The sequence below is a fragment of the Helicoverpa armigera genome, chromosome 2 (assembly GCF_030705265.1).
Source record: "Helicoverpa armigera isolate CAAS_96S chromosome 2, ASM3070526v1, whole genome shotgun sequence".
Taxonomy (NCBI): domain Eukaryota; kingdom Metazoa; phylum Arthropoda; class Insecta; order Lepidoptera; family Noctuidae; genus Helicoverpa; species Helicoverpa armigera.
Window position 1 is genome coordinate 9,897,353 of NC_087121.1, and position 18,756 is coordinate 9,916,108.

General features: G+C 38.3%; 2 protein-coding genes across 12 annotated transcripts in view; one reads left to right on the forward strand and one right to left on the reverse strand.

Annotated features, from left to right (window-relative positions):
* The window catches only part of LOC110382391 (protein singed), a 41,382-nt gene extending 25,686 nt beyond the window's left edge, over positions 1-15,696 (forward strand). The window contains exons 6-10 of the mRNA XM_049843509.2: positions 2,108-2,336; positions 12,591-12,747; positions 13,124-13,285; positions 13,548-13,675; positions 13,836-15,696. Of these exons, the coding sequence (XP_049699466.1) occupies positions 2,108-2,336; positions 12,591-12,747; positions 13,124-13,285; positions 13,548-13,675; positions 13,836-14,041 (882 nt within the window). The 3' untranslated portion in view covers positions 14,042-15,696. The remainder of the gene's footprint in view (positions 1-2,107; positions 2,337-12,590; positions 12,748-13,123; positions 13,286-13,547; positions 13,676-13,835) is intronic.
* A 1,000-nt stretch (positions 15,697-16,696) lies between these two features.
* The window catches only part of LOC110382390 (epsin-2), a 31,259-nt gene continuing 29,199 nt past the window's right edge, over positions 16,697-18,756 (reverse strand). For all 11 annotated transcript variants that reach the window (XM_064039633.1, XM_064039615.1, XM_064039617.1 and 8 more), the window contains one exon: positions 16,697-18,755. The gene's annotated coding sequence lies outside the window, so the exon portion shown is untranslated. The remainder of the gene's footprint in view (position 18,756) is intronic.

The window sequence follows — 18,756 nt, forward strand, 5'->3', positions numbered from 1 at the left end:
TATTTATAGGTAAAATTAATTAAACAAAAAAGAAGCTTTTTGCTGCTTTTAATCACACGCCATATTTTACTAATTAAGTCGAGATGACAATCTAGTGCTTCTTCAGTTAATATTCCCATCCTCGCCGTTGCAGTGTTCAATGCAATTAGCAATGCATCGGGTGCATAAGCTGTGCATATTGAGCTGCACTCGATGACACGCCGCAAAACAAAGCGACACTTGTACAATGCGTTATTTGTTGCAAATTGCGTACGCGCAAATGTTGTAGGGTTGTCACACATGAGTAGGGGCATAATGTTATGTGATTATAAAATTCTGGATTCATTAAACAATTTAATAGTATAACCAGGCCTCTGTCACTCGACGTACTTGCGCGCGATAAATGCCTACCGCTCGCTGGGTTACCGGTAGCCCCACGCGGCTCAGGGCGCACAACAGTCACACGCGCCGCGCGCGCTCCAATATTATTGTTTTTATTTCGCGGCATGTTATGCTGTTGGTTTTTATTAGGTTTTTTTAAGCTACCTCACAAACTGATGGATTATTTTGAGTTGTGTTGGTTTATATGCGACTATTGTAAGATTTAGAAACATTTTATATGTATGAGCTTATCTAGTAATTCTATTTTTTTTTTATAAATTAATACTTATCTACTTTATGATTTTAACAACACAGATCATTAGGTACTTATTTGACTTTAGATACCTACTTAGTTATATGAACTGTATTGTGAGTTTTGTAGCTCAAAACACATCTCGAGTGTAAGTAGGTATAGTTCTGGTCCAACTTAATGACGACTCGGAACATTACGCGTGTCGCTACGCAGAAACCAATTTTAGGTATGTATCAACACTCGACGGAGTTGTACCATATGGGGTATGGCACTTGTGCTCGAAAAATAGTTGGAAACCGCCTTTGATTTTGACGAAAGCTTTACTTAAGTACTTACCTATGCTTACGTATTCGGTAATATTTAGTAATATGTACCCATACTCCATTTTAGTAGGCAATACAATAGTTAACTAAAGAAAAATATTCTTGATATTACGTAACTTTGTTTTCCTACGTAAATATTAATAAATTGTACCTAAGTAGCAACCCTAAGCACGGCCACGGCACGGTTGCGGTCACTGAACTGTGCGCTATCGCATACGAATAACAATCAAGCGCTCGAGCTTTTAAGGTTCATTTTATAACGCAGCTAGGAATTTGTAGGTAGTTGGGGAACTTGTAGGTGCTTATAACAGTAGGTATGGACTTTTTTCTATGGAGTGATTTATCTGTTACGTAGTAACTATTATATAATCTGTGGTATAACGTACACGTAGGCACTTCAATATCCAGTCCAAAGGATTCAATATCTGTTTTTGTTTTTTAGCGGTCACTGATCTAATGCCTTGCTACATAAGGGAGAAGTACGTCTTGAATTAGTACTGTATTGAAGCTTTTATCCAAATAAAGCTTCAATATCCGCCCACACGCAGACTAACTTAGTAAATCTAGACTCGCACCATCCCTAATATGATCCCAGTTAGGTGATTTAGCAAACAATGGTTGTTCGGCCGCGGTTTCCCATGGCGTTCATACGTGGGAACCCGTCGATACCAGCCTCATGGTGCGTGGGACTCCTTACGAACAATGCCGGAGGAAATCAAACCTCTTTCGTACGCAGGCTGCCGAACCGGCCAGTCTCATTTGACTTATTTTATTGCCTCCCCTATAAAGCAGTATAATCTTTGATGCAATTGCGTTCGTGACCAACAGATAATTGATCTGGAAACCTTAATGAACAGTTGCACTTGAGTTGCCGCAATTTAGTGCAACTCGGACACTAATCGAAATTTACAACCTCTGATGATATACCAAACTTGGCAATTAAAGTCCAAGTTATGAACCAGTTTTGTTTTTAACACCCGTCTATCTATTTCCCGCGGTTTCATCAGTTTTTTAAAGGAACTGCTTATGCAACCCAGATTTATTCTGCCTCAAAAATGTTTGTCACAATCACTTAGCTGTGTTACCGTGAAAGCTCAACAGAACTAAACATTCTTTAAAATTACCTTACCTACCATCAGGATCTTTCCTTACCTTAACTATTATCCCACAGCTCCAAGAGCAGTGCACATCAACGTGCCTCTTCAGCGCGGAGTACCACGCGGGAGCCCTAGCGCTCCGCGACGGGTCCGGCGCCTACCTCGCGCCCATCGGCTCCAAGGCCGTGCTGAAGACGCGCTCCACCGCCGTCACCAGGGACGAGCTGTTCTCGTTGGAAGACAGCCTGCCTCAAGCTGCTTTTGTAGCTGCCCTCAATGAGAAATATGTCTCCGTTAAGCAAGGTCAGTTTCAAATTATTTATTTGGCTGATATATGTAATTATAATGTGTCCATCAGTATTTGATGGTGAGTTTAATTTGTGTGCTGGTATGAACCATCTGTCTTAGACGGTAAAATAGGGCGAATATATTATAAATCACAGTATAGCTTAAAAGAACTGTGCCAGGAAAGCGGCTCACGTAGGCTTTCTTTAGCTTAGGCTTCTCAAGTAGGCTTATGTACTCATATTCCGTGATGGATTGGAGTTAATACCGATTATCTTGCTAAGCTGTTTTTGACATGACGAGGATAAACTGTTTCATAAAAATTAGAATACATACCTACTTTAATTTTAGTAACGGGATTAATCACAGTTACGCACTGTATAATACATGAACTATAAAAATAAATTATATTGGCTGAATATTAATTTAAGGCCAGAATATTTGATTTTCATCTCAATAAAGTTTATCTGTTCCCGGAACATCTAAAATCACGGCATACCGCTCAAACGCTCGTAAACATAACGTGCACTTCCTAGTGCAGTTTCCTGCGAAGTATTAGTGAAAGTTAATGACATACACTACACACGGGACTCATTACACGCGCTTCCTATTGTCATCAATGGGGAACTGGCTCTGTTGCACTGATCTAGATAGCTTTATCGTTTGTTTGTACATATCTTCTTCGACTTTTGAGGTAAATGGCCACTACTTCTAACTTAAAATGCTTATTAGAAAAGTTCTTTGAAATAAGATTTCAATCCATTCCATATTTACAATTGTTTAAGTAGTTCTTCTTTACTTTGCCTAAATTCAATAAGAAGAGTCTAATCACATCGTGATCCATTTGAACATCTTTAGTTGCCCAACTAAGCCAAGAATACATATAGTCCATTATAAAAATGTATCCACAAAATGACATAATGACTTTCAACTTTGTCAGCATCGATACTTGTAACAGTTTGACGAGTCGTCTGCATCTTGCTGATGACGCGAACTGATTGTCCCCAGTTCCCAGAAGCAGTCTGTTGTGAGAGGTGGGCCAATGCTCGAGATTGTTCACCTGTATTGTTTAGACACGCTGTGTTTGCATACTCAGCAATGTCGTCATATACAATCAGATTTTCACGACGAAAGTTAGCCAAAGTTGTTCATTTGGCGAATTTAATGGTGTTAAAAATGTGATAAAATTAATAAATAAAGATTATCTTAGTTCCTTAAAAACTGAGGAAAGTCAATCTTGCAGCTCATATCGGTTTCTTTAGCGTAGGCCTTTCTAGTAGGTACGCATATTCCGTGACGGATTGATGTTAATGCAGATTATGTTATGGTTTATGTTATTTGTGTATCATTCCATCAGAAAAATAACGGTTACACAAAAGAGAGGCGGCTACACAAAAGATCTATCACTGTTAAGTCGGTTAATTTACCTGCCATTAATTCTTGCAAAAAAATATAACTTGAGTATAATATAAAGGCTTATGTTTAACTGATCACCAGAAATAGTAACAAATAGCAGACAAAAATAGTAAATGATCACCAAAATGAAACTCGCATTTTAATGTAAAATGATAACCAAAGTTTTAACACTTTGCTATCCCATTTAAGTGAAATTACTCCAAAATAAATCATGCGCAAGCCAAAAATAGTAAATGATCACCAAAATTAAACCACCATTTTAAAGTAAAATGATAACCAAAGTTTTTACATTCTGCTATCCTATTTAAGCAAAATGAGTCCAAATAAATCATTGTTATCCCAAAAGTAGTAAATGATCACCAAAAGTAGTGAATGATCATCAGCGGCGGCCCTAGCCATTGCGAGGCTACGTGCGGCAGGTCTATGCGAGGCCCTTTGTCCTATGTGAAAAGTCTGTTGTGAGCTAGGAGTTATTTTCTTGTTAATAAAAGGACTTACAAGCGGCGCTACCTTCTGGGTTCGGCTAAAAAAGGATGAAAAAAATAAAAGAAGTGGATAAGAAAGCACCCGCGAGCGTAGCGAGCGCAAAAATTTTAGAGCTTTGGGTCACTAAAGCACCTAAACTTGCATATTAAAGAACGGTGCAAGGTGAAGTCGCGAGCGCAGCGAGCGCGAAAATTTTGAGGTTTGGGACATAAAAGTACTCTAACCATGTTAGAATGAACGGTACTGACAAGCGAACAGCCGCGAGCGTAGCGAGCGCGAAAATTTTTGAGTTTTGGGACATAAAAGTACTCTAATCACGTTAGAATGAACGGTACTGACAAGCGAACAGCCGCGAGCGTAGCGAGCGAGAAAATTTTTGAGTTTTGGGACATAAAAGTACTCTAACCATGTTAGAATGAACGGTACTGACAAGCGAACAGCCGCGAGCGCGAAAATTTTAGAGTTTTGGGACATAAAAGTACTCTAACCATGTTAGAATGAACGGTACTGACAAGCGAACAGCCGCGAGCGTAACGAGCGCGAAAATTTTTGAGTTTTGGGTTTTGGTTTTGTGTTCCAATTTTTTTGTTAAATTGAGAACTCAAAAAGTAAACGCAGAATGAATAAGAAATAAATAAAGAAAAATATTTTTTTTCTTGGACCATTATATATGTATTTTTTAATTATATTTTTTTTTATATTAGTGTGGGTTGTAGCGCGAGGCCCCCCCAAGCGCGAGGCCCTGTTGGAAGGCACAGTTCGCACACCCCTAGGGCCGCCACTGATGATCATCAAAATTATACCAGCGTTTTAATATAAAATGATAATCAAAGTTTTTACATCTTGCTATCCTGTTTAAGTAAACTGACTCCAAAAAAATAAGTTCGGCCTGATACAATAAATGTAATTACATTATGGGGACCCTTTTCCTGCACTAGGGTGGAAAATTGTCTATTGCATGCCTCTAAACAGTGCGATAAGAGTGTGTTTTCGAGGGAGTGTATTGAGAAACACATTCTTCTTCTTCTTTCTCCTGCCCTGTTCCCAATTTTACTTGGGGTCGGCGCAATATGTCATTTTCTTCCATTTTCCCCTGTCACTCGTCATACTGACACTCACGCATGCATTGCAAGCCGGACACATAACTTAATATGGCATCATAATACTTTATTTGATAATAAGCCTACATTTTATGGCAATCACAGTGACTTATTTAGGCAAAAATAATACATTAATTTGGTCGTCAAGAGTTGGTGATCATTTACTAAATTTGGTGGTCGAATACAATTTAAAGTGAAGTCGTGACTAAAATAGCTGGTACTATTACATTTTTAGACTTTATTTTTCTGGTGTTCAGTAGATTTTTCTGGTTGCAAAACTAAGGGTATCAAAGCATTTTATGGTGGTCATTATATTTGTTCCCTAATATAAATAGTTTTTGGTTTGAATAAAGGCCGCGGCTATAAGGAAGCCATATTCGAGTACCAGGCAGTCAGGATTCTTGAGGAGCTAACGGTGGCTCGACCCGCCCTCACCTCACGTACCTACCTATACTTTATATTCTGTTGCACGTCTAGTTATTTTGTGTAGCTTTAATGTTGCTTGAGGAAGGTAATGGAAAGATGGAGTTTTTGTGAAATACTTCATTATTGTAATGAAAATCCCCACTGATAAGTTCAACAGTACAGCTTGGCAAAAAAGAGTGTGGAATAAATGAGGTCAGCACTATCGCACCTGTGGCAACCGGAATACTACGATTCACAGATTTTGATATTTGTTATTTTTGGAGATATTCAATCTTAAGTAGGCGATGTCCCTTGGACACTTCAATGTCCAGTATTTTTTATTTTATTTTATTTAATTAACGATGTTAACAATTTTTATTTGATTTTGATTTTTAGTTCCAACTGTCACCGCGTCAGACTCTTTTTTGCCAAGCTGTAAATCATCTACGTAGATTTGACTGAATTTTTTCAGTATTTCTAACACCATTACAAAAAAAGTTAGATTTAAAAACAGCTAGCACCAAGTGTCGTGAACTCTGACACGAACTTAAATCACGGAGCACCACATTTCACTAGAGGACGCCGCGTTATGCAGACTCACGCAGGCTGTCGTAGATTATGAACGCCAGTGCGCGGAGCATAACTGTATGAATATAATAGGCCTGCGTTGAGGAGCTTCTAATATGCAATGTCACGTTAGACCTCTGCAAAGGCAGTCATGAGGTGGTAGAAAAAGATTTAACATTCATATCAAGAAAAGGCTCAGATGAAATGCTCAAAACTAAAATAGACGATGATATTTCTAATGCTCCAAAAACCCGGTTCGATCAAAGTTGATTTGGTCTTATTTGTATTCCACAAAACACACAAATAACTGGAAATTTAAAATCGATTAAAATCGGTGTACCTATATCAAAAATTGTAGATTCATTCAAGTAAGTGGCACAGTTTTTAAGTATATCGAGTCGAATGATACCCGTCACAATATTGATGTCAAGATGACAGATATTGTAAATGTCAAATAACAATACAATGACAAGTCATCAACAAAATGTTCTGTCGCTACTACAGTTATTGGAGATCATTGTTAGCTGAGATAAAAAAGTTTTGGCCGGTCAATCAGGCATTTTTTGTCCTCTTATGAAGAACTTACTTAGATGTAGACTTAACTGATTTGTAACGGTAAGTATTTTCTACATAATGTTAATTTAAATACCAGCAATTATAAATAATGAAACGTTAATCAATTGTGCTATATTTTTCTAGGTTTTTTAACATGTTAAAACTTCTCAAACTTGAAAACAGACGGTATTAAGTAAATTCCCTTAGGCAAGTCTAACACATAGCTACTAAGTTGTGGTTAGCGAGTACTCGGCTCGTCACGATCCAGACCTTGCTATCGGTCGGCCGTATCTGTCGGTCACGAGCCGAGTATTGAGTTACTGACACTGCCACTACTTACTATGTACTTACTATTTGTACATAGGTAAGCTTATACTGCTGTTGGTAATCTGCGTCTTAGTGTAACAAGGAGTCAAAGTCAAAGGTTTCTAAATAAGCCTTTGCAGACCCCAATGGTCGTCCAAAAAGTGATTCTTTGGAGATGAGAAGAAGTGGCAAGAAAGAAACCCAATGTATAATCCTTTCAAAGAGGGTACATGGGGTTGGATGTGCCTATGTTATGTTTTGTGCTTTATTGAAATAGCCTCAAAAGAGGTAGTATTTAGAAGACTTTATCCTGCTGTCAATAATGGGTTATTGATCTTTTAGTAATTTTACACTTTTGGCACAATTGAAGACGGCAAATAATTTTATAAGGTAGGGACCATAAACCAGCAGAAAACATTGTAGAATAATTTCAGTACGTTATGAATAAATTGAAACACCTAGCCAGCTAGATTATAAATAGTATGTACATTATATTGTCGTCCCATGTCGCAGTCGGGCGAGCATGAATATGTATGTGTTGTTACTTGATACGGACAGACAGACTGTTTTTAAACATCGCCGTGTATAATGCTTATTATTACTGCCACCAACGAGGCTCAAATTTCTTCTCATGTTTTCTTTTTTAATTATTAGGCTTTAGCCTGCTATTGTGTTAAATAAATGTTGTTTTCCAAAACTTGCGTTTAATGGTGTCACGGAGTACTGAAGTGACATATGGTTCGCAAGCGAGGCTGCGTTACTAATTGCTCATCTCACTTGATTTACATTCGTAATCGCCTCTCCAGAGGTGCAAAGACCGCGTAATACGTTATTAAGATGCTAAATTATAATAATTTGCTCGTTAGCCGCCGCGTGCTATATTGGGCGTAGCAGCTTCTCTATTTTATTGTGGAAATTAAAAATATATGCTACGATGCACGCAGATTACATAAATCTGCATAATATTGTGGAAGATATCCTCAAAACTTTCCACGTATCTTTCTCTAATTGGTAATCTTTGCCGTTATTCAAATTAGGAATAAATTATAATGTTATCGGCAAAGCTGGCGTGTCGCGAGGTGTCACTGTATGTAACTGATCACACGTACCGCTAACTGTACACAGATCTATTACACTAAGAAAAACGCATATTATAATCGGATATGCATGATAAGTTTCGTTCAAAAGCATGCCAATTAAGAGGTATTCAGCAACGTCAAATTGTCAACGGAATTGGCTGGTGGCGGCGCGCGCGCAACTATTCCGCGCAAAAAACGCGCGCTATGCTTTCTACCGTTTCTAATGCACGGATGCCTGCACCGCGGCTCGATCTCGCCACATCACTAAACTTTATAGTTTTAATTAAATTTATGCTCTGGGTGGCCGGTAACGGGACACCTCGTGAAATACTTATTATGTCTTTGTTAATAATTTAAAAAATAATTGCTCGCTAGTTTGGATAGTTCTTTGTATTTTAAGTGATTAGTTATGCAAAGCTGTAGCTTATGGTAAGGTTGGATTCATTATAATTCGACCATAAAATTTCAGTTACATGTACGCATTTCAATTATAGTTATTATTCATATTTTATGACTGATGCGACTATACTCCGAAAGTTATGACTATTTAAATTAAAAAAATATATTTTATACAGTTTTTATATTTTCTACTGCAAATTACACAACATAAAAACTATTCTAGTTCTACCAAGCACCTCTGGTATGTTAGCCCTCGTCATCCTGCGAATTCCTAGCCCATACTCGAGCAGCTTCTATTTAAGTCTTCCACCGAGGTATGCCGCTCTCACACGTCGGTGATCACTCGATGCTAGTCTAGTGCAGGCCGTAAACTGTCTCGGTATGTGGACTACGTCTCGATACAGACACAGAATTTATTGGTGAATTCTCATTAATCTGTCAAAGGATAGAAAGTATCAAGGATTCTTAGTTGTTGCTAGTGTAATAAATTAATCGGATTGAATATTTAATTTAATAGGATTGAATATTGATGTTAAAAGTTGACCCCGACAGTAATTTTAAATCTTACATGCTCTTCCGATTTCGCTTTGCAAAAGATAAATTACTCTCCAAAAAGACTTCCTAAAATATAGAAATTATGAAAAACCTAACTTTATGTTGGTCTAGAAACAAATGTTTCGAGAATCTTGCTATGTACAGGTATTTTGCCTATATACATTAGATTAGATTTGGCGCCATCCCACAATCAAAAAAGGAAAAACATCAAATCAAAGACAATAAAAATGTTGTACACATCAATCATTAAGTAGCGTTGATTGTCGCCACCCCCTCCTGACAGCATCTAGCGCGACAACTGTCATTACTGCAGCGGCGCTTGCGCATATAATGTGCCGCGTGTGGACACCGCGGGCGTGGCTGTGTTACACGCACCACCACCTGCGATCGCAAACATTGATTGATGACAGTTCACTAAAATAAATCATAATGGTCGTTAAGTTACTGCATCTTCATCAGCCTGGGTGCTAGAATATGATGCTATAATATAATTCTGAACTCAGGTTTCAGTTAACAAGTAGATTTTTTTTTTTGTAAAAGTTTGTTTGCGGACGACAGTCCTTTAGTATGTTTTCCTGTACCTGTTACGGCTATTTTCTATGATCAACGCCTTGAGTATAAAAATAAGCCTCAATATAGGATAGACTTTGATATTGCAAATTATGCAAAATGAAACCCAGCGGTTAAATCTATTTATTCGCTTCGCAATAGATCCATTTTCAGTATACAAATAAATCAGTTTTAGATAAAAACTGGCGTGCTTGTGTCCGTTAGAACACAAATAATGGCTGGCAGTGCATCTACGCTGAGAGCGCTAGCGGTACCGTGCGCGTGCGCCGGTCATAGCCCGATGATAGCGCACGATGCGGTGTAGGGCTGCCAACAGCTCTGGCTTTATTGGAAACTCATTAAACCACTTGAAAAAGGGTTGGGCAAGACCTTATACACACACTTTCAAGACTATCGTAGCTATCAGTTGGTTAAACTAAAGACAAAATGCCATATTTTCACTTAGTTATGCATCCAATTCCTGCTCGCAGCTTTTCGCAAATATTACACTCCATCTCAGCAATTGACAACTTGAATACATAATGATGGTCTTTTCTCTTCTCAAGTCTCCTTTGTTCGAATACAAATAGGTAATCAAAAACCACAGTTATCCGTAGTACTCGTAAACTAAGACTAACGGTTCAGAGAGCAACGGTTGCCGGTCGCGGTTCATTGGTTCGTTTGTACATCTGATGCAGTTACACAATCATGTTTTAATTTCCATTGTGGTATTCCCATAACATCTGCATAAGGCAAGAATCAATGACTCAATTAGTATCTTCCCACTAAGAGGTGGCCACAGTGAAACTGTTGTGTGAAATGACTTTTTTTGTTGGTCCTGATGAAAAAAAAACTTTTGTATCACTTTTTACCTTATTTCTTCTAAAACCACAAACAACAAAAGCTTTCTAAATAATTGATTAAATAAAACTACCACCCCTAGTCTTTTCGCCGTTGCGCACGATTGCTTGTCAGCCGCGCGGCAAATCTTTAGCTCACAGCGAGCGCTTCCTGACTCCATCGCAACACCATTACTCCTCAACTCCTGACTTTATGTTCCACGCTACCTCGCCTTCCGGGAGAAAACGACAACAAATTACCCTTCACTACCCATTACACCCGTGCACTAAATTATAGGGGATGTTCTACGACCAATAAAAACGATATTACATCTGATAGTGAGTGCGCATGCAAACAATATGTCTATAATTGTTGTTGTGATTCTATCGCATGAATACCATGTAGCTTGTATCTGTAATGGCGGGTTTCTGCTAAATTATTGCAGTAGTATGTTGTGCGTTATGTTCACTTTCGAAAATCTTTATCTTCATAACGCAATGAGAACTTTCAAGTCCTATGTTGGAAAACTCTTCACGTCGTGAATGTTATGACAATCCCCTGTATGTGAATACGCGAACTGTTTGCTAAACTAATCTATATTATAAGCTGCTCCTCCTTCGTTTCATTAGTATGCACCGCTTAATTACGATCTCTACCGACCCGCCGGGAGCGAGGCGTGATCATATTTACACGACTCCTGAACCGAACGGGAGTCTGTTTTATGATATTCATTAATTGTATGCGTCCCAGGAGACTGCACCGCTTTGATTACCAATGAGCTTTGTGTAGGATAGAAACTACTTTATGATGGTCAAAAGTCAAAGTCGATCAGGAATAATTACTCTTATGTATAAAAATAATGTCTATTTTTTAAATATCAGTACGTTTTTGATCGTACTGCAGACAGCCCTAAAAGAGTCAAGAGTCGAGATTCAGCTTGACAAAAAAGGTCGAGTGCTGAACTAACAAACGGGCTCGGCTAATTGTAAGCCTCTTCAGTAGGATGACCGAGATACATAGTTCAACTATTTGTTTACGCAAACATTTCGTACTAAAAACTACATGAGTTGTACTTTTATCACGGTTTTTTAGGTTTAGTCCAATAGACAGTTAGTTTACCTTAATAAGCCGAAGAAAATTACCTAGCTCTCTTCTCCATTGGGCTACGCAGGATTTTGCTATTCCCATTTTTCCTTTCCTCCATTTTCAAAGCCTTGACCGGAATCTAACGATTATCCGAGATTATCCGATGAGCACAGAGAGCTATCCTTAAAGTCATGACCAAAAAACCTCATAGGTTTCCAACGAAGGAACTGTACTCTGACTGTAAGGTACTTACGGTTCGTCAGCTGTATGTGCTTAAATCCACCCTTAGAAAGCACGCGGATCTTCCACCTCCGACTCCCAATAAACGCACGTACCTTCCGCCAAGTATCCAACACAAGACTTCATTCGCTAAACATCAATATTATATACTAAGTACGCATATTTATAAAACAATTAACAAACACCTCAATATTTTAAATCTTAATTCATTTGAACTGAAATCGAAACTAACAGAATGGCTGTTGCTCAAGGACTACTCTTATACGGAGTCTTTACTTACCTATCTTGTGTAATACACCCACACCTACCACACTAACTCACACCCACACACACACTCACACCCACACACACACTCACACGCACACACCATACTAACTCAACACACTAGCACATAACATAATAATAATTATTTATTTATTTTTTATTTTTATTTTTTTACTCTTTGTGTACCATACAGTAGAATGACACAGTCCACTTGTGATAAGTTTTTTGTTTCATTACTGTAACCCTAGACCGCAAACTACCTCTTAAAATACAGGTATACCCTAGCTTAAGAGGTAGAGTATTACTCTTGTACAGAACTCAAAACTTTAAATGTATGTACTTTTCGAAATGTAAGTCAAACTCTGTATATTTTTTCTATAAATAAAGATTATTATTATTTATTATTATTATCCCCTTTTTTCCAGGAGTGGACGTAACAGCCAACCAGGACGAGATCTCGTCTCACGAGACGTTCCAACTGGAGTTCGACTGGGCCACGCGCCGCTGGTACATCCGCACCATGCAGGACCGCTACTGGACCCTCGAGACCGGCGGCGGCATACAGGCTTCTGGGGATAACAAGTACGTTTTATATAACTGCTGTTAGAGAAAGAGTATTGCTTATTAAATATTAGTATGCTATTGCTAGTCTATCATCTAAATAGTTCAGTGCATGCAATGGTTTTAATAGAAGATAGAAGTTTAGTCTGTAATGAAAACAAAAGTTGGGGATCGAGCTACATGTCATGCCTGAAGATAGATGTGACAGAAATCAAAAGTGTTTTGGTGATCACAACATCAACGTTCATGCTCCAATTAGGCCAATTACATGCCATTCCTACTTATTACCTACTACTACTTTTGTCAATCCATCCATCGTTTTCTCTTCTGTTTGCTATCTAGAGTACAGCATTGTAACCCTCAGACCAATATTTTATTTGTCGTTTGTCTTGTGCAGGTCATCGAATGCCCTGTTCGAGCTGGAGTGGCAAGGCGATGGCGCCGTGGCGTTCCGCGCCAACAACGGCAAGTACCTGATGACCAAGCGCTCCGGACATCTGTACGCCAACGCCGACGCCATCGACGACAATTGCAAATACTACTTCTATCTTATCAACAGGTCAGTACCACAAACATGATTATTCAAACTATGTATGTAAGGTAAAAGAACAGTTTGGAATATCAAAAAAAAAGACTACTGTTAATTAAACACATTTCCGTTCTTATGTTTCGTTCATGGTGACATCTCTTATGAGTTCGAAATTAGAAGGTAGAATGCAAGCAAGCATTTGATTTGACATAACTTACTCTTCTCTGTTGATTACAATAGCAAGATAGATAAGCCTGTGATGAAAATCTATGTGTTGTTTCATTGTCCGCAGACCTATCCTGGTGCTGAAGTGCGAGCAAGGATTCGTGGGTCCTAAGGGTGTGAGACTGGAGTGCAACAAGGCCAACTACGAGACCATTCAAGTCATCCGCGGACCTAAGGGCGCTGTCTACTTCAAAGGTGAGCTTCATTGCTGTCTAATTTCATAATAAGTCACTTGTTTCTGTTAACTGAATACGAAAACCAGCCATTAACTAGATTTTAGTTAGTTTAGAAATTTGTAAGAATGTCGAGTCCTTTCACAGCAGTGACATGATGTCCATATATTATTTTTTTCCAGGACAAAACGGCAAGTACTGGCACGCGGACAGCGAGTCGGTCTCGTGCGACGCGGACTCCCCTCAGGGCTTCCACCTCGAGCTCCGCGAGCCCACGCGCCTGGCCATCCGCGCGGCGCAGGGCGGACACTACCTCGCCGCCGCCAAGAACGGCAACTTCCGTCTGGCCGGCCCCGACCTCAGCACCGCCACGCACTGGGAGTACTAAGCACTGCTCACCGACTGCTCACACTCACTCATACACCACACGACAAATAACATTGCCCGAAATAATACTTCGAGCAAAGTTATTCGACGTGAAACGTACTTCATCAACATAACAGAAAACTGCCAATTTTTCTATAAACTTTTCGGTTATGTAATGGCCTATGGCTCATCACAGGTTTTGTAATACTTCATCAACAGCAGTCATTCATCATCATTCATGTCATCGAGTGTTGCTCATGGATCTCTCATACAATCGTACTCGCAATACTCTCGGAGTCGTGACGTGAGGGCGCGCGCTGCAGGCGCCATTTTACTCCTCTATAGCCGCCATCTTGTCGAAGCGTGGCGGCGACGAACGATCCAATCAGCTAATTCTGAGACGGAATCTGCTGCCAATGGTTTATTATTATAATATAAATAAAAAATGGGAATGTTAGTCAATGCTCCTGCATTGATGATACACATTTCGTACTAAAAAAAAACATTAAAATGCGTCCCCGCAAGGCGCCGCCCTGTTTTGCATTTAGTACGATTAAGATGATGTGTCGCGCGATGTAACGCGAATGTGATCATAATGAAAATATCGCTTCACCTTTATTGTAATCATAGATTATTTTCTTATAACTGGTAGATCTGCCGTCACGTTGCTTATGTCGAATTATTTTTATATTTAAATATTTTGTGACCGTCACTCGTATCGCTTGAATTATTTATTCTAGATTGTATGGTATAAATTTAGTATGGAAGACATTATTCTGAAATTTTTCGAAAAATATTTATTGGATATTGTAGTGTCTAGTCGATGGTTTTTATACAATTTTTTATCAGCCCCCAGTACTGTACTACCGTCGTATCCTGTAGGTTAGTGAATGTTAACACCGTGAGACTGATGCCTACAACACACCGCAGTGACACTGTACCGTAATTAATTTAAGTTAATCAGGGATTGACGCAATACCAGACGAGTGCTCCCCGAGCCGCTCGCGTCTCACACCGGTACATGCGCTACACCGTCTGCACTTAACTCTGCACAACACGCGCTGGACTCACACCATACCGTACTGATATACTCTGACACACGAGTGCAATCTAATACATAAGTTATTGTCGTTATATACTCGCTAATAAGTTGACTGTCTCATGTTGTGCATAGTTAATTTGACAGACTTATATTTCTACACACTGGCGACATCAGCACCATCTGTAGATCGCATTATAACTGCGACATTTCAGACGCCGGTGTGTAGGATGTGTACTTCGCACTAAGTCTGGCTTCTAATTAATGAACATGTAAGGTAGGTAAGTTATTGTAAGTTATCACGTTAGGGTAAGCTTGATCCGCTCCCAACTATATAATCGTCCATTCCATGCTTTTAGAATTACGACATGGGATTAAAAACCATTTTTTATTATTTTTTACATGAAAAATAACGGAGATTTTTGTAACTGGTGCATAGTCTTGTATATAAACGGTTTCCATTTGCGTATGAAGTCTGTACTTACGATAACGTTTGGGAAGCGTTGACTCCTTTTTATAATGAACAAAACGAGAAATGTTTTTTTATTGAGGGTATTTTGTATGCAATGCTGATTCTGAAATATTTGTACGATAACGTCTTTGTAAACTATTAATGAATAAATTATAATCATATTGTAGTATGTTGTTTTACTTTTTATCTTTACCCTCTCCCTGGTAGCTTTGTCATAACGAGTTGGAGGTAGTATTTTTAGGAACCAGAATCTATTACAAATTGACTGAAATTTTGTGTTAATTCACCAACACAAAATCAGCATAATTAATGGGATAAATCAATATAAGCAACAGGAACGTACGGTATCGACGCCAACCACCTTTCTACTCGACGGCAGCAAATGAGAGCGCTCACTTTTTAGGAGGTGGTGGGGATCAAAACTACCCGGCAAGTTTGGCTTATATAATTATTCCAAGAGAACTTTGGTGCGCTTGAAGGCTCTATAAAATTGAGACAGTTAAGTGGAAATGAAAAACATGTTTGTATTGAAAAACTTATATATTTTAATTAAATAGTTACATTAATCTTTACAGTTTCTCCCTAGCTAGTGACACGTTGAATTAGCATCGATGCATTTAATGGTCAGGAAATAATATTAAAAATAATAATTTATCTAAATAACTGATAAACAATAACCACATCAACCTGCTAGATATAAGCGACAAAAAAAAAACAAACGCTCATGTGTTGCCAGCACAGAAAAACCATGGAAAAACTGTATATTTTCTTAACGGTGAATTTTAAAGTAATATTGTTATTTAAATAAATGCGATTTTTATCTGGCAAGTGGTGGTTTTCCTTCACGAATAACAACACACTGAGCGTGTAAACTAACCGTACATAATTTATCTAATACGTTGAATACTACAATAATGAGGATAGCAAATTATTACAAACATGTTGACAGTACATACAGTGCATTCATATAAACTTTAATCTTTTGTATGTACCAAATGCATAGTTAATGACAAAGCTGCCGCTTGTGCCAAATGAACTCAATCTGAATTGAGGTTCAATAAAATTTCAAATCACTACATCTCAATGTAGCAAAGTAGACAATAAAAAAGCTGTGACATGTGTTTCTCAACACAATTGAATATATCAAAGAAATAAAAAACATAAGGTCAGTGTTTAGCTCCCAATCGAATTGGTATAGTTAATTTATTGCTTATAAATATACATATATAAGTTGGTGTTTGTGAAAGCAGTCAAGAGACATTTTGAATGAAGTCAAATTGTAAAAAATGCGTAGTCAAATAATTTTATATGACAAATAAGTATTTTTATTTCAATCTGATGAAATGGTAATAGTATACACTTAATCCCCTATGAAGGGATGAGACTTCAAGAGCATACTCTCGAAGTGTTGTGACTTTAGATAATCTAAAACAAAGTGGACACATACCATTGATCATGGGTGTAACTGGGATTTTCAGGGGCTTATCACCTAGAGAAAGTCAGAAATAATTATTTATGTTAGTAATTTGGACAAAGTTATAATACTAGATGACTTAATTAGTAGGATGTCCAGGCTTTCCGATACAGCTTCTCAAATAATTATCCCGAAGAACACCCATTCCGGTCCCCTTACTTTAATGACTAAGTAATTAGTAAAGTTACGAGAAGCTAGCAAGTTACCCCCATGACCGTAAATACAAGTATTATGGGGAGAAGAGAAATGGAGGGCGACAATACAATTACTGTAATACAAAACTTTACTAAGGCACGAATAACAACTTGTCACCTTAGTCGTCGCGACAATCACTTTCTTGTTGCACAGAATTCATGCGATCTCATGCTTAATGCATTTGATGTTTTTCTAAAACTTCCTTACAACCTAGTAAAGGGCTATTTGTCTATGGACATAGTGTAAGTTTTGCATTAATTCTGTGCAACAGAGAAGCTTACCAAAACCCTTAACACCCGAATTAGTTTGGGGCCGAGCAGTGAAGATAGCGATAGCTAGCCTTAGATTTTTCATCTCTCAGATTATATATCAGTCACTTCTCGTACCTCGTCACTGTTCACGATACATGTGTATTCGAGAACGTTTCGTCGCGTGTGTGCGCCGGCCCCAACACTTTAGTTAGACTATTGACGCTATCACTAAGCTACGTTCTATATCTCCTGTGTGTTTATATGTGCAGTGTACTCCTTACAGGCTAGTCTATGAGTGATCTAATTCATCTGAATATAAGTAGTAGATACTATGTAAAGTGTTCATTATATTGCTTTATCTATTAATTGTTACTTCATGACAACTCCCACAGATTTTTACACTTAGCACGAAAACACAATAATTTTATTAAACTATATTTTATTTTTATTCAATTGGAATATGTACAATATCGAAATATTAGTCGGACATTTGTACAATATAAAATTACGAATAATTTTCTGTAGTTTACATCTATCGACATCGGCACACACAAACACACAGAATCGTCAGCTACATATAAACACGACAGCTCACAGCATTATCCAGTCTATTAATAAAACATTTCATTTTACATAATGTATACTGCGTCTGTAGTTATTGGGTATGGACATATCGACACAAAAGATAATCTAATCTTTTGCAAAAGAAAGCACAATTATGACGTATTTTTTTCTAATACAAATTTTATTCAATATATTATATATTTTTTAAATAGCGTCATTCATTTATACATTTTTATTTTAAACAAATGTTTTGTATTTTTTTTTTGTTGTCAACAGAATAGTTTTCATTATGTCGACACCCGATCTACCTACCACCTTATTGACTCCACAAAATAAACAAAGTCACATGATTATACCACACACCGTTTGCGTAAATTAATTATTACAACAAATACAATTAATATACATACATAATATTGGTAATCAAAATTGGTGATTTTATTTTATAGGACGTATAAAAAATCAAAAATACTAATTCCATAGAAGCGCAGACTGAGGAATAATGTATTGTTCGACAGATGCGACGGCGCGATGACGTCACAGTGATCACTCGCGAGCGTACAGTTACGATTTGGTCAAGTACACGTAGTCGTGATAGTAGAACAGTTTGTGTGGGCGAGCGGCGGCCCGCTCGGCGGCCGAGCCGAGCCCGGCGCCGGCCCTGCCCGGCCCGGCCCCGGGGCGCGAGTACGGCGTCGGCCGGCTGCCGCGCTCCCGCCATGCCCCGCGTTACCTTGAACCC